Source organism: Oenanthe melanoleuca, chromosome 25, assembly GCF_029582105.1.
Source record: "Oenanthe melanoleuca isolate GR-GAL-2019-014 chromosome 25, OMel1.0, whole genome shotgun sequence".
NCBI classification, from domain to species: Eukaryota; Metazoa; Chordata; class Aves; order Passeriformes; family Muscicapidae; genus Oenanthe; species Oenanthe melanoleuca.
The window spans coordinates 693255-704554 of record NC_079358.1 but is presented as its reverse complement, the minus strand read 5'-3'; the positions used below and the strand labels follow the sequence as shown (position 1 = coordinate 704554).

Genomic DNA, 11300 nt, shown 5'->3' with positions numbered 1-11300 from the left:
GGGGTTTGTTCCCAGAGTCACCACAGAGTTTAAATCAGGGGGGACACCGTGGGGAGGGGGTGGCAGTGCCAGTGTCACCTCCAGCTGTTTTCTCCCACCTCTACCCAAGGGCCCTGATTCTGTGACACTCTGGGGACATCAAGCTCTACCCCATGTGCCCTGGTTCTGTGACACCCTGGGGACACCCAGCTCTGCCCCAAGGGCTCTGATTCTGTGACACTCTGGGGACATCAAGCTCTATCCCAAGGGCCCTGGTTCTGTCACCCTGGGGACATCCAAGCTCTGCCCCAAGGGCCCTGGTTCTGTCACCCTGGGGACATCCAGCTCTGCCCCAAGGGCCCTGGTTCTGTGACACTCTGGGGACATCCAGCTCTGCCCCAAGGGCCCTGGTTCTGTCACACCCTGGGGACACCCAAGCTCTGCTGCAGCTCAGCACCATCCTGTGCTGTGGAGGGGCTTCTGCACTTCCTGCAAAGGCAGGAGCTGCTGCCACAGCTTGGACTGGCTGTGTGCTGCCCAATCCTCCCTCTCTGTGCTTCTGTGGGTGTTAAAACCAGTGAACAGATGGCACAGAGTGGTGACCTGGTTATTCAGGGGTGGGACTGGCAGGGCTGCACAGCCCCAAAGTGTGGAGAGCCTGGACACAGAGACATCCCCAGGAGAAACAGGGAGACACAACCCAAAGTGTCCCCCAGGATGGGACACTGCTCCCAGCAAACATGTGGGACTGGGAGAGCTCATCTCCAGTGCCAGGGCATCTCCCCGTGCTGTTATTCCCCCTGCACTGTGCCAGACCCACAGCTGTTTATAGATCCCCTGGGCTGTGTGGAACAGCAACACCCATAAAACCCTGAAGTGGAGCGGCCAGAACACAGATAACCCCAGACACGGCCCTGGGGCTGGAAAGTCCCAGTCAAATTCCCCTCGTGGGGAGGCCAGATGGTCCCAGGGGAAGGACCAGGCAGGTGTGTCGCTGTTGCTTTATTAATTGAGAAGGCAACATGCCATTAGTGACGCCGGTTAATGCCCAGCCCCAGTCCTCTGCCTGTGCAGCACCAGGGCCAGCAGGCAGAGCCCTCACGGCCGTGGGCAGTGAGGATGGGGCGAGGGGTCACCAGGGTGGCTGGGTTAAACCCCCAGCAGCGGGTCTGGCTTCTCCAGCGCACCCCAAACACCCCCCAAGCCTCCCAGCAGGCTGGGACACGGGCCCCTGCTCCTTCAGGGGAGCCCACACCCAGCTCTGTCACTTTAGCACCCGAACCTCCGGCAGACCCCCCTCCTACCCCGCCCCCAGCTCTGAGCGCTGTGTCCCGGCGCTGTCCCCCTGCTCAGCCCCGTGTCCTCACTTCCCCACGAAGCAGTAGGTGCCGTAGCTCCTCATCTCCTTGCTGGGGAAGCCGAAGCTGCGGACGCCGGGCTCGGGCAAGCCCCCGCAGCGCTGCCGGGGGGTGGTGATGGGGTAGCGGACGCTGCCGTCCTCCAGCCACCCCCCGTCGCAGCGATCCAGCTGGGAAAACTTCCAGGCGGAGTAGAGCTGCCCCACCTTGGCAATGGCAGCGCCGTGGTTGCGGCACGCCTGCCCCGCCTCCTTGAAGGTGAGGTGGCCGCGGATGAAGTAAACCCTGCCTGGGATGGAGAGGGGACAGCGCAGGTGAGCGCCCCGCTGCAGATCCGGGCGCGGGACAGGCGGCGCTGGGAGGAGGACGGGGGCTGCAGCGCTACCTTGGAGAGCAGAGGTGAAGCAGAAAGCATCGAACCGGTCCTTCTGCTTGTCCCTGGCGCCGTAGGTGCGGAGGCCGGGCAGGAGGAGGCGGCCGCCGCACGGCTCCCGCGAGTTGATGATGGGGTAGTGCACGGTCCCGTCCAGGATCCAGCCGGCGTTGCACCAGTCCAGACCCTCTGTCCAGGCTGTGGGGCGAGAGGTGGCTCAGCACCGGCGCTTCCCTCCTCCCCATACCCAGACAGGGCTGGTTTCCGGCTGCGGCGTTATTATTTTTTTTTTTTTTTTTTTTTGGGGATGCTTCACCTTTGTACAGCTGCTGGTAGGTGGCGAGGCGGGAGTCCTGCTGCTCGCAGGCTCGCTTGGCTTCGTGGTAGTTGAACTTGTAGCGCCCATTGCTGGGCTGGTAAGGGAAGACAACCCCTGGAGGGACAGGGACAGGGACAGGGACAGGGACAGGGACAGGGACAGGGACAGCGTGAGGGCAGCGCTCTCCCCAGAGAAGCTTTAACATCCCTGGGGATTCCGAGCTGAATTTCAGGCTCCACCTCCACTCCTGCCACACCCCCCCGCCTCACCCTCCAGGTGCAGCGTGAGCGAGATGCTCTCATCCTCCAGCCCGTTGACGAGCTGGCAGCGGTAGCGCCCCTCGTCCTCCAGCGCCACGTCGGTGATGGTGAGCGAGGCGTCGTAGCGGTGGCTGTGCCGCAGGCGCACCCGCGGGCTCAGCGGCCCGTAGTTCTTGTGGTACAGCCCGTTGGTGATGATGATGATGCTCTCCCGGTAGTTGGCCGGCTCCACCTTGCTCCACTTGACGCGGTAGTTGTGGGGCAGGGCTCGCAGGACGCAGGGCAGGGTGGCGGTGGCGCCGCGCTGCGTGTGCACCGTGGGGTGGAGGGGCTCCAGCAGGTACTGCAGGTGCGGTGGGGCTGCAGCCCCCCGGGCAGCCTCAGCACCCTCTGGCCCTCCCCGAGCCACCCTCCACCCTCTGGTGGTTTCTGTCCTCCATCCTGGCTGCTCTTGGTCTCTCCTGCTCCTTCAGGAGGCACAGCTGAGCTCCTGCCCTGGCTGGACCTGCCCAGCATCCCCTCTGCAGCACCAAACAGCAGTGCCTGGTTCTGCCTGCAGGCCCTGCTCCCATCCTGCCCCCAGCTCGGGTTCTTCCCCTGGCTCCCTGCAGGCCCTGCTCCCATCCTGCCCCCAGCCCTGCTCCTTCCCCTGGCTCCCGGTCCCCCCACCTGCTCCTGTCCCCAGCCTGCTCCTCACCCTGTCCCCTCACCTGCTCCCTCCACAGCTCCCATCCTGCCCCAATCCCTGCTCCTTCCCCTGTCCCCCCACCAGCCCTGCTCCCTCCACAGCTCCACATCCTTCCCCCAGCTCTGCTCCTTCCCCAGGCTCCCTGTTCTCCCACCTGCTCCTGTCCCCAGCCCTGCTCCTTCCCCAGGCTCCCTGCAGGCTCTGCTCCCTCCACAGCTCCCTTCCTGCCCCAATCCCTGCTCCTTCCCCTGTCCCCCCACCAGCCCTGCTCCCTACCTGGGGTCCCCGTGGGCCTCTGGAAGATGCTGGAGCCCGGGGGCGCTGCCAGGAGCCAGAGGCAGCCGAGCAGGAGCAGCCTGTGCATCCTCAGAGCCGGGGGCAGGACGGTGCCTGGGGGAGTGCAGGGCTCAGGGCCATGCAGAGCAGACAGACCCCTCAGACCGTGCCCACCCTCCTTCCCTGGCACCCCCCAGTCTCTTACCTTGCCCAGACACGTCCTTTGGGGATCCTCTGTGCCCATCCAACGCCCCCAGCCCGCGAGCTGCTTGCCAGCTCTGTCATTAACACCCCATGGTGGGGCCGAGTTTCTGGGGAGCCGCGAGGTGACACGGGGACACGGGAGGTGCCAGCAGGTGCTCCCAGCCCCTCCCTGTCACCGTCCTGGGGTGGCCAGTGGCCCAGCAGCCCCGTGGCCCCGCCAGCCCTCGATGCCAGCTCCCATGGTGCCGCCCGTGCCCTCACTCCCTGCCCTGTCACCGTCTCTTCCCGCTTTCTTCTCTTTTTTTTTTCCCCTTCCAACACCTCCCCGAGGAGAGCACAGGGAGGAGGAAGCACAATTTCCCATTGTGAGTGTCTTTCTCTTTATTGTTCTGCTCGGCAAAACACAGTGTGCCCGGCTAACAAACATCCCTTTATCTGCAGGCCACAGCTTGGGGAATTCAGGGAAAAGGACAGTTCTGCCTCGGGCTCCAGCAGCCTCTGGGGCTGGCAAAGCTCCCCCTCAGCATCAGCCCCGGGGCTGGGACGGGGCTCTCTGACCCCACAGACAGCAGGGCAGTGGCTCGTTTTATTCCTGATGAAGGGATGGTGCTCCCATCCCCTGAGGCTCTGGAGGGCTGTTTAACCACTCGAGTCCCCCTGAAAAGGCACCAGAGGTTTCCCCATCATCACCTCAGGCCAGGACGCTGCTGGGAGCAGAGCAGGGCACACAATGGGGCTGTGTCCTGCAGCTTCTCCTTCCCCTGGCTCCATCTCCAAGGGTGGGGAAACTCTTCTCAAAGGAAGCACAGGACAAGTGGTGACAGTCCCCAGCACCATCCTGGCCTCAGCAGGGCACGCACAGCACAGCAAACACTGGCAGAAAGGCATCAGGGCGCATGTGGAGCCCCCAGACCCTCATCCCCCCTGCTCCCCACTGCTCCCAGCCTCTTTCCAAGGAAAGGCATCGGTTTGGGTGCAGCCGGCTGCGCTGGCATCCCTCTTCCAGCTCAGAATGGCTGGTTGCAATGAGCAGAAGGCGCTGGCGGCTTTGCTCTTAGGGAGGCTGAACCGGAGCAGCAGCACCGCAGGCTCCTCCCTCGCAGCTTATCGGGCGGCTCCGAGCCTCGCCAGATCCGTCATCTCCCTCCCTCACATTTCCTGAGCTGCAGAGGCAGATCCTGCTCTCCCCCAGCAGCAGCTCCGGGTTTGGGCTGGAGGATGCTCTGCGGTACAAACTGAGCTGAGCGTTTCTCACATTTTTCCCAAGTGAAGGCGCAGCTACAGTCCCACAGGAAGCAGAACACTTGCAGGGACTCACAAAAGTGACTCATCCCGCTGGGATCAGGGCACGACCCCAGCCCACCACTGCTCATCCGAGTTCAGGGTTTGGAAAAGTCACCCGAGTCACGTCCCAAGCACGCACCGTGTTATCTCCGCTCCTTGTCTCTCCTCCTCCCTTTTTTGGGATCTGCACCCGCTCCTGGTGCGGTGCAAACACCTCTGCAGAGGCAGCCAAGGAAAAGCCAAGAGCTCCTCTTGCTCAGCTCCCCCAGCCCCAGCCTGGGCTCTATCAGGAGCCTCTGGCTCTGTTTTTCAAGGCTCAGATCTCCCCTCACGGGCTCACAGGAAATCTCACCCCCAAACCCCCCTGAACACTCATTTTTCCTCTTGACCCGCGAATTTGAGCCCGGCTTTGTGGAATTTGCACCTCACTCGTGCATCACCCTCCACCTCCTCCGCCTAACCCAGCCCCAAAACCACCGTGCACCTACAACGAGGAGGCTGAAACCTCACGGATCCCCCCAACATCTCCTGCCCCAGCCCTGTGGCACCCAGCAGAGAGGGACATGACCCCAGACAGCCCGCACAGCTCCCAGCACAGGTGTGGAGGCGTGCCGGGCTCTCCAGCCCCGATTTCCGCGTTGGCAGCGCTGTCCCCTCCCGGCAATCCCTCGCAGGAGGAGTTTGCAGCCCCAGCGCGGCTCTCCCGATGCTCCCCATTTTCGGGGGTTCGCCTCTCCCGCCTGCCCCCCGACATGCCTGAGCACTCAGCCGCCTCCAGGCTCCGGCTCTCGGGACTCTGCTTCCTCCTCCAAATCCTCAACATCCTCCTCTTCGCCGTGCTGGTGCGGTACGGCCCCGAGGGCAGCCCCGGGCCGTGCCCCTCGCAGCTGAACTGCGGCCGGGGAAAGCCGCGCTCGGGTTTCCAGCAGCCCCGTGAGTACCCGCGTGTCCGTGGGCGCAGAGAGCCGAGGGGATGGCCGGGGTGTCACCCCCAGACTGCCACGAACTGCAGAACTGAACAGAGAGGCAGCATCAGGCTGCAGACGTGCTGCAAGGATTTCTGAAATGCCTGGGCAGAGTGTGTCCCAAAGGAGGGATATTTGGGTGAGGAATATTTGGGTGAGGAATATTTGGGTCCAGGACACGTGTTACAGCACGGAGCTCAGAGGGCAGTGAAAAATTCGGGATCATCATCCCTGGTAGGGAGCACAGCAGCTGCTGCTGCACTTTGGGCTCTGCAGAGCATCCCATGACCAGCTGGGGTTTGCAGTTCTAGGGGATTTACACCGAGGGAAACAGGATTTGGCTCCCCGGGTGCTACCCCAGGGTCCAACCGGGGCTGCATCCTGCTGCACGCTGGGCAGCACTGCAGAACTCCTGCCGGGATAAGGGGCTGCCCCTCACTTTCCTGAGCCAAAACCAAGGTGGGGAGCGGGAGAGGAGCTTCAGAGAGCCCTGCTGGAGAGAGAGGAGCGAGTGGAGCCGCCGGGCAGGGAGCTGGCAGCTGGCAGGTTCTCCCGGTTTCACCTGCCCACGGAGCCCCACCCAGGCAGTGACTCACGGGGAGGCAGGGCCACGGCTGTCAGCTGGAGGGGTGCAAAGGGCGTTTAGCCCGAGCAAGAATCAAGCCCCCCATCCTCTGGTTTGCCACCAAACGGGTCCAGACTAATCCTAATTCTCTGCTCACCCTTCCTCTCTCACCATGCTGTGAATTGGGGTGTGATGCTTTCAGGGGAGTCCCAGGGGTGCAGACAGCTCTCAGCCACCCCAGGAGGTTTCTGGGCTCTGGGGTGAGCCCTGTGAGTGTCCTGAGATATCTGGACAGGGCAGTTGCAGGTGGATTGCACACCGTGCTCCAGACACACACCGAGCAGAGCCTGTTGGAGCAGGGGGTGCCTCGGCCCTGCGTCAGACCCCCTGGGGGGCAGGAGGAGGGTGGCTCCCCGCCCTCAGCACCTCCAGACCCATCCCTGCGCCTCTCCCAGCAGGTTCCCAGGGTGTCCACATCCAAGTGCTGCTCAGCTTCGGGCTCCTGGTGGCGTTTCTCAGCCGTTACGGGCCGGGCAGTGCAGCCACCAGCATCCTCATGGTGGCCTTGGCCATCCAGTGGGCTGTTCTGATCCAGGGGACCCTTCACTCCTTCCTCAATGGCAAAATTTACGTGGGAGCTCAGAGGTAAGGCAGGAGGGAGCTCAGACAGCTCAGCCCAGCCCAGCCCTGGCACACTGGCTCCCTCCTCTGTAGAACTCATGGCTCTGCTTTGGAGGAGGATTTTGGAGACAGGAGGGACCAGGTCCCTGGTTGTGTGAGTCAGGGGGCACCTGCCTCAAATCCCTTTGTCACAGCACCACAAGGGCAGTGGGATCAGGGCCAGGGCTGCAGGCTCAGCTCCTGTCCCCTCCCAGCTGTCCCCAGCCCTGTGCTCCCCCCTGGCACTGCCAGCTCCATGTTTCCTCTCCTCCCCAGCATGGTCAGTGCTGATTTCTGCACCGCAGCTGTTCTCATCTCCACTGGAGCTGTTCTAGGCAGGGTAAGCCCTGTCCAGCTGCTGCTGCTGGCCCTGCTGGAAGTCACCCTGTGCACTCTCAACGAATACATCCTGCTCAGCCTGATGGGGGTGAGTCACCCACAAAGGGAGTGGCCCTGGCTTTAGGCTCCTCGTGTCGAGTTCTGCCTCTTCTGGAGAGACAAATCCCTCATCCCCACTCCCTGCACGCTGCTTCCCCACCCAGGTGAGCGACAGTGGAGGCTCCCTGACCATCCACACCTTTGGTGCTTATTTTGGCTTGGTGGTTTCACGGCTCCTGTACCAGCCCCACAAGGACAGGAGGAAGAGGGAAGAGCAGCAGAACACGGGGCAGCAGGGAGATGTCTCTGCTGTGGTTGGTATGCAGCTGGAATCCTTCAACACCTGAGCCACAGGGCTGGTGGTGGAAGGGTCATCACCAGGAGATTCCTGCAAACCATCAAGGAGAGAAGTCCTTGTCCTGGTTTGCAGGGCAGGTGTCTGCCAAGAAAGGCAGAAGCTTCTCTTTGAAATGGAGAATGTAAACCCCCTCCCTCCAAATTATTATTATAATTTTGAAAGCGTCTCTCAGGCAAAGATAGGGGAATTACGAATTCTTTACTAGGAAAATTAAAATAGAAATGCAGTATCACAAAGAGCAATCCCAAACCCTGCCAGAGTCAGAATCCAAGCTGACACCCGTCAGTCAGTCAGGGTGTTGGCACAGTCCCATTCAATGGTGGCTGCATTCTCCTGCAGGGGCAGATGTGGTTCAGCTGGAGCAGTGCTCCTGGAGAAGGTGCAGTTTCCTCTGAAGGTGCAGGGATGATGTGGAAAGGTCTGGTTTTCCTCTGGAATCCAGTGGAAAGAAGGTGCCTTGGTGTCCAAAATGTCAGTTTTTATCTGGGTAGGAAAGGCTTGGCTCCTCCCCTGGCTGGAGCATCTCCCAGTGGGATGATGGAATTTTATCAGTCATGCCCTGGGACTCAGTGGCCATGAACAGGAGATATCTCCTGGAGGGAGGATGGGCTGTGGGAAGATAAAGATGATTGCCCAGCTGGTTTAAAGATGGCCCATGAGCAGATAATGTGTGCCAGGAGATCAGGGTCACTGCCCCAGCTGGTTTAACAGATGGGGACAGAATCCACATTTCTGGCCACACCAACCCCACACACTCCTCCACCTCCCCAGGGACCTGTCGTGGGGCTGCACCAGCCTCTCCTATAAAAAGCTTTTCCTTGTGTTCTACCTGAACCTCCTTTGGGAGCTGCAGCCACTGGCATCCCTTGGCACTCACCAGAACTTTCTGTCCCACAAGGAATCAACTCCAGCACCAAGACCTGTCCTGTTCCCTGCAGGAACCATCTTCCTGTGGATCTTCTGGCCCAGCTTCACCTCCACCACCAGTGCCCACGACACTGCTGAGAGCTGGGCAGTGCTCAACACCTACTTCTCGCTGGTGGCCAGTACTGTGGCCACCTCCATCCTCTCTCCTGTGCTCTGGGAGGAGAGCACCCCACGGATGGTAGGTCCTCTGCTGGCACAAAATTCATGCCCTGAGCACATCCTGGTGAGGCTGAACACACCCAGGGCAAAAGGGGAGGCCAGTGTGGCTTTCTCAGGCTCATTAACAACCAGTTTGATCCCTGAGGAAGAGAGCCCCCCCTCCCAGCCCCATGCTGACGCTCTCCACGGAGCCAGTTCCCCAAGCCATGCCCTGTTCCATCAGGTTCAGATCCAGGATGCCACCCTGGCTGGCATGGCAGTGATGGGAATGGCTGGGGAGATGCTGGTCACCCCCTTTGGGGCCCTCATTGCTGGGTTCCTGGCTGGCCTCATCTGCCCTCTGGGCTTCAGGTTCTTCTCGGTGAGTCACCTTGGGGCAGCCAAGGGCCCTGACCCAGCTCAGGGGACCATCTGTGCCCAGCCTGCAGACACAGTGCTGCAGCACAGCCCCAGTTCCAGCTCTTCCCTCTGCTCCCCCCAGCCCGTTCTACACTCCAGGCTGAAAATCCAGGACACCTGTGGGGTTCACAACATCCACGGGCTGCCTGGGGTACTGGGGGCCTTGCTGGGGACCCTGCTGACGCTGCTGGCCACTGCAGACACTCACGGTGACAGGTGAGAAGAGCCAGAACCCGGGCTGCCCCACAACCCCTGGCACAGGGCTGCTGTCACCCTGGCACAGAACCCTTTCAGATGATGCCACCCAGAGCCATGGGGCTGTGGCAGGCTCCCAGAATCCTGTCCCCTCTCTGCTGCAGGCTGGAGCTGCTATTCCCACTGGTGGCCCAGGGCAGCAGGTCAGTCCCTTACCAAGCTCTCCTGCAGCTCAGTGCCCTGCTCCTCACCCTGCTGCTGGCAGCGCTCGGGGGCTGCATCACAGGCGAGTTTTGCCTCCAGTGCAAGGGGATGGAGGGTGTGAGGGGCAGGGGAATTGAGGGTGGGAGCAGCCCCAAAGCAAATCCCCACCAGACAGGCTGGGCAGAGCCCAGTGGTGCTCAGCACTGTGCAAACCCCCGGGAGGTTGGGATACCCCGGGGCCGGGGCATCCACGGGGTCAGGACTACCCACGGGGCCAGGACTACCCACGGGGTCAGGACTATCCACGGGGCCAGGACTACCCACGGGGCCAGGACTACCCACGGAGCTTTACTCCCCCCGCTCTGTGCTCCCCTCCGTGTCCGGGGTCCCCTCGGGTTTGAGGCTCCCTGCCGTCCCTGCTCCTCCCGGGGTCAGGGTTCCCACCCGTGTCCCTGCTCCCCCTGGTCCCTCCTCCCCCCAGTCTGTGCTCCCCCCGTGTCCATGTTCCCCCCGTGTCCCTGCTCCCCACGGTCTGTGCCCCGCTCGGACCCTGCTCCCCCCGTGTCCGTGTTCCCCCCGTGTCCCCCCGTGTCCGTGTCCCCCCGTGTCCCGGTGTCCGTGTCCCCGCCGCCCGCCGCTAGATGTCAGGGGAAGCTCGGGCAGCGGCCGCCCCGCTCTCACTCGCCCCCAGGCTGCATCCTGAAAACCAAGATGCTGAGCGGTTCCCCGGACGCGCCGCCCATGGAAAACTCCGTTTTCTGTGAGGTAAAACCGGGAATTTTTGTTGGTAAAACCAATTTATGTGTCTGAGGCAGCAGCAGGGTTGAATATTTCCCCCAGCTGCTTTACCCTCCCTCCTGCTTTTAGGGCAGCACATCTGCAGCCCCTGGTCATGACTCACAGAATGCCTGACCCATTTTAGGTTGAAAAGTCCCCAAAAAGCACCAGGTGTTTCCACTAGTGCCACCCCTAAACCGTGTCCCCAAGGGCCACAAATCTGTTCAATCCCCTGGGGATGGTGACTTTAGCACTCCCCTTCAGCCTGTGCCAGAGCTGGGCAGCTCTTCCAGTGAAAGAATTCCCTCAATATTCCATCTAAACTTGGTGCAACTCGAGGCATTTCCTTCTGCCCTGATCGAGACCCATTTCTCCATCTCTGCTGCAGGTGGCTGAGGAGGAGGGTGACCCCAGGGCGAGCAGCAAGGAGCTGGGCACCAGCACCCTGGTGTGATGCCCCAAACCCCTGGTGAGCTCCCGCACCACCCCTGGATTGTCACTGTCATTGCCAGCTGGCTTCTGGCAGCCCGAACTTCCCTGCTCTGCAGGCAGCTCCTGCTCCCAAAAGTTCTGGGAGCAGCTTCACAGGGTGAAGAGGCGCTGCAGCATCCCAGCGCTTGTGCTGAGCCTGGCTTGGCTCAGCCACTTCCCCTCTCTGCTCCTTGCCTCAGTTTCCCATCAGCTGCTCTCAGTGGAGGGGAGGAGGGATGACTGTGTTGGGAAATGGGCACAGGAGGCTCAACAGAGCAGCAAAGACTTTGTACGGACACTTTTGCACACAACAACTACAAATATATGGATTTTTTGGTAGCTTCAGATATCGAACGCTGATGCCCATTTGTTTGGTTTCATGGGTTGTCCCACCCACCCTGTGAGCGTGGGACAGCCTGAACAGGCAGTAGCAGGGTGACACCAGGGTCACCAGAGTGAATAAATAAATCCCCCAGCACTCAGTCCCACTGTGAGAGATGC

General features: G+C 61.5%; 2 protein-coding genes across 2 annotated transcripts; one reads left to right on the top strand and one right to left on the bottom strand.

Annotated features, from left to right (window-relative positions):
- Positions 1–962: 962 nt before the first annotated feature.
- Positions 963–3811, bottom strand: HAPLN2 (hyaluronan and proteoglycan link protein 2). The gene is made up of 6 exons (XM_056510053.1): positions 3459–3811; positions 3254–3367; positions 2299–2649; positions 2027–2143; positions 1723–1908; positions 963–1626 (listed from the first exon to the last, which is right to left on the bottom strand). Exons 2-6 carry the CDS (start codon positions 3339–3341, stop codon positions 1343–1345), a joined length of 1026 nt encoding a protein of 341 aa, XP_056366028.1. The 5' UTR covers positions 3342–3367; positions 3459–3811; the 3' UTR covers positions 963–1342.
- Positions 3812–5423: 1612 nt separating this feature from the next.
- On the top strand, positions 5424–11061 carry RHBG (Rh family B glycoprotein). Its single transcript, XM_056510596.1, has 10 exons — positions 5424–5674; positions 6730–6916; positions 7208–7358; positions 7474–7627; positions 8606–8772; positions 8977–9114; positions 9235–9368; positions 9512–9633; positions 10243–10316; positions 10717–11061. The coding sequence occupies exons 1-10, from the start codon at positions 5494–5496 to the stop codon at positions 10780–10782; spliced, it is 1374 nt and encodes a 457-aa protein (XP_056366571.1). The 5' UTR covers positions 5424–5493; the 3' UTR covers positions 10783–11061.
- The last annotated feature ends 239 nt before the right edge of the window (positions 11062–11300 follow it).

Bases quoted from the DNA above. Each gene is read 5' to 3' on its own strand.
- HAPLN2 (XM_056510053.1), bottom strand. From the start codon at position 3,341: ATGCACAGGCTGCTCCTGCTCGGCTGCCTCTGGCTCCTGGCAGCGCCC. The intron at 2,650-3,253 runs GTAGGGAGCAGG...GGGGGGCTGCAG, and splicing joins GAGGCCCACGGGGACCCCAG to CCCCACCGCACCTGCAGTAC. The intron at 1,909-2,026 runs GTGAAGCATCCC...CTCGCCCCACAG, and splicing joins CTACCAGCAGCTGTACAAAG to CCTGGACAGAGGGTCTGGAC.
- RHBG (XM_056510596.1), top strand. From the start codon at position 5,494: ATGCCTGAGCACTCAGCCGCCTCCAGGCTCCGGCTCTCGGGACTCTGC. The intron at 7,359-7,473 runs GTGAGTCACCCA...TTCCCCACCCAG, and splicing joins TCCTGCTCAGCCTGATGGGG to GTGAGCGACAGTGGAGGCTC. The intron at 8,773-8,976 runs GTAGGTCCTCTG...CTGTTCCATCAG, and splicing joins AGGAGAGCACCCCACGGATG to GTTCAGATCCAGGATGCCAC.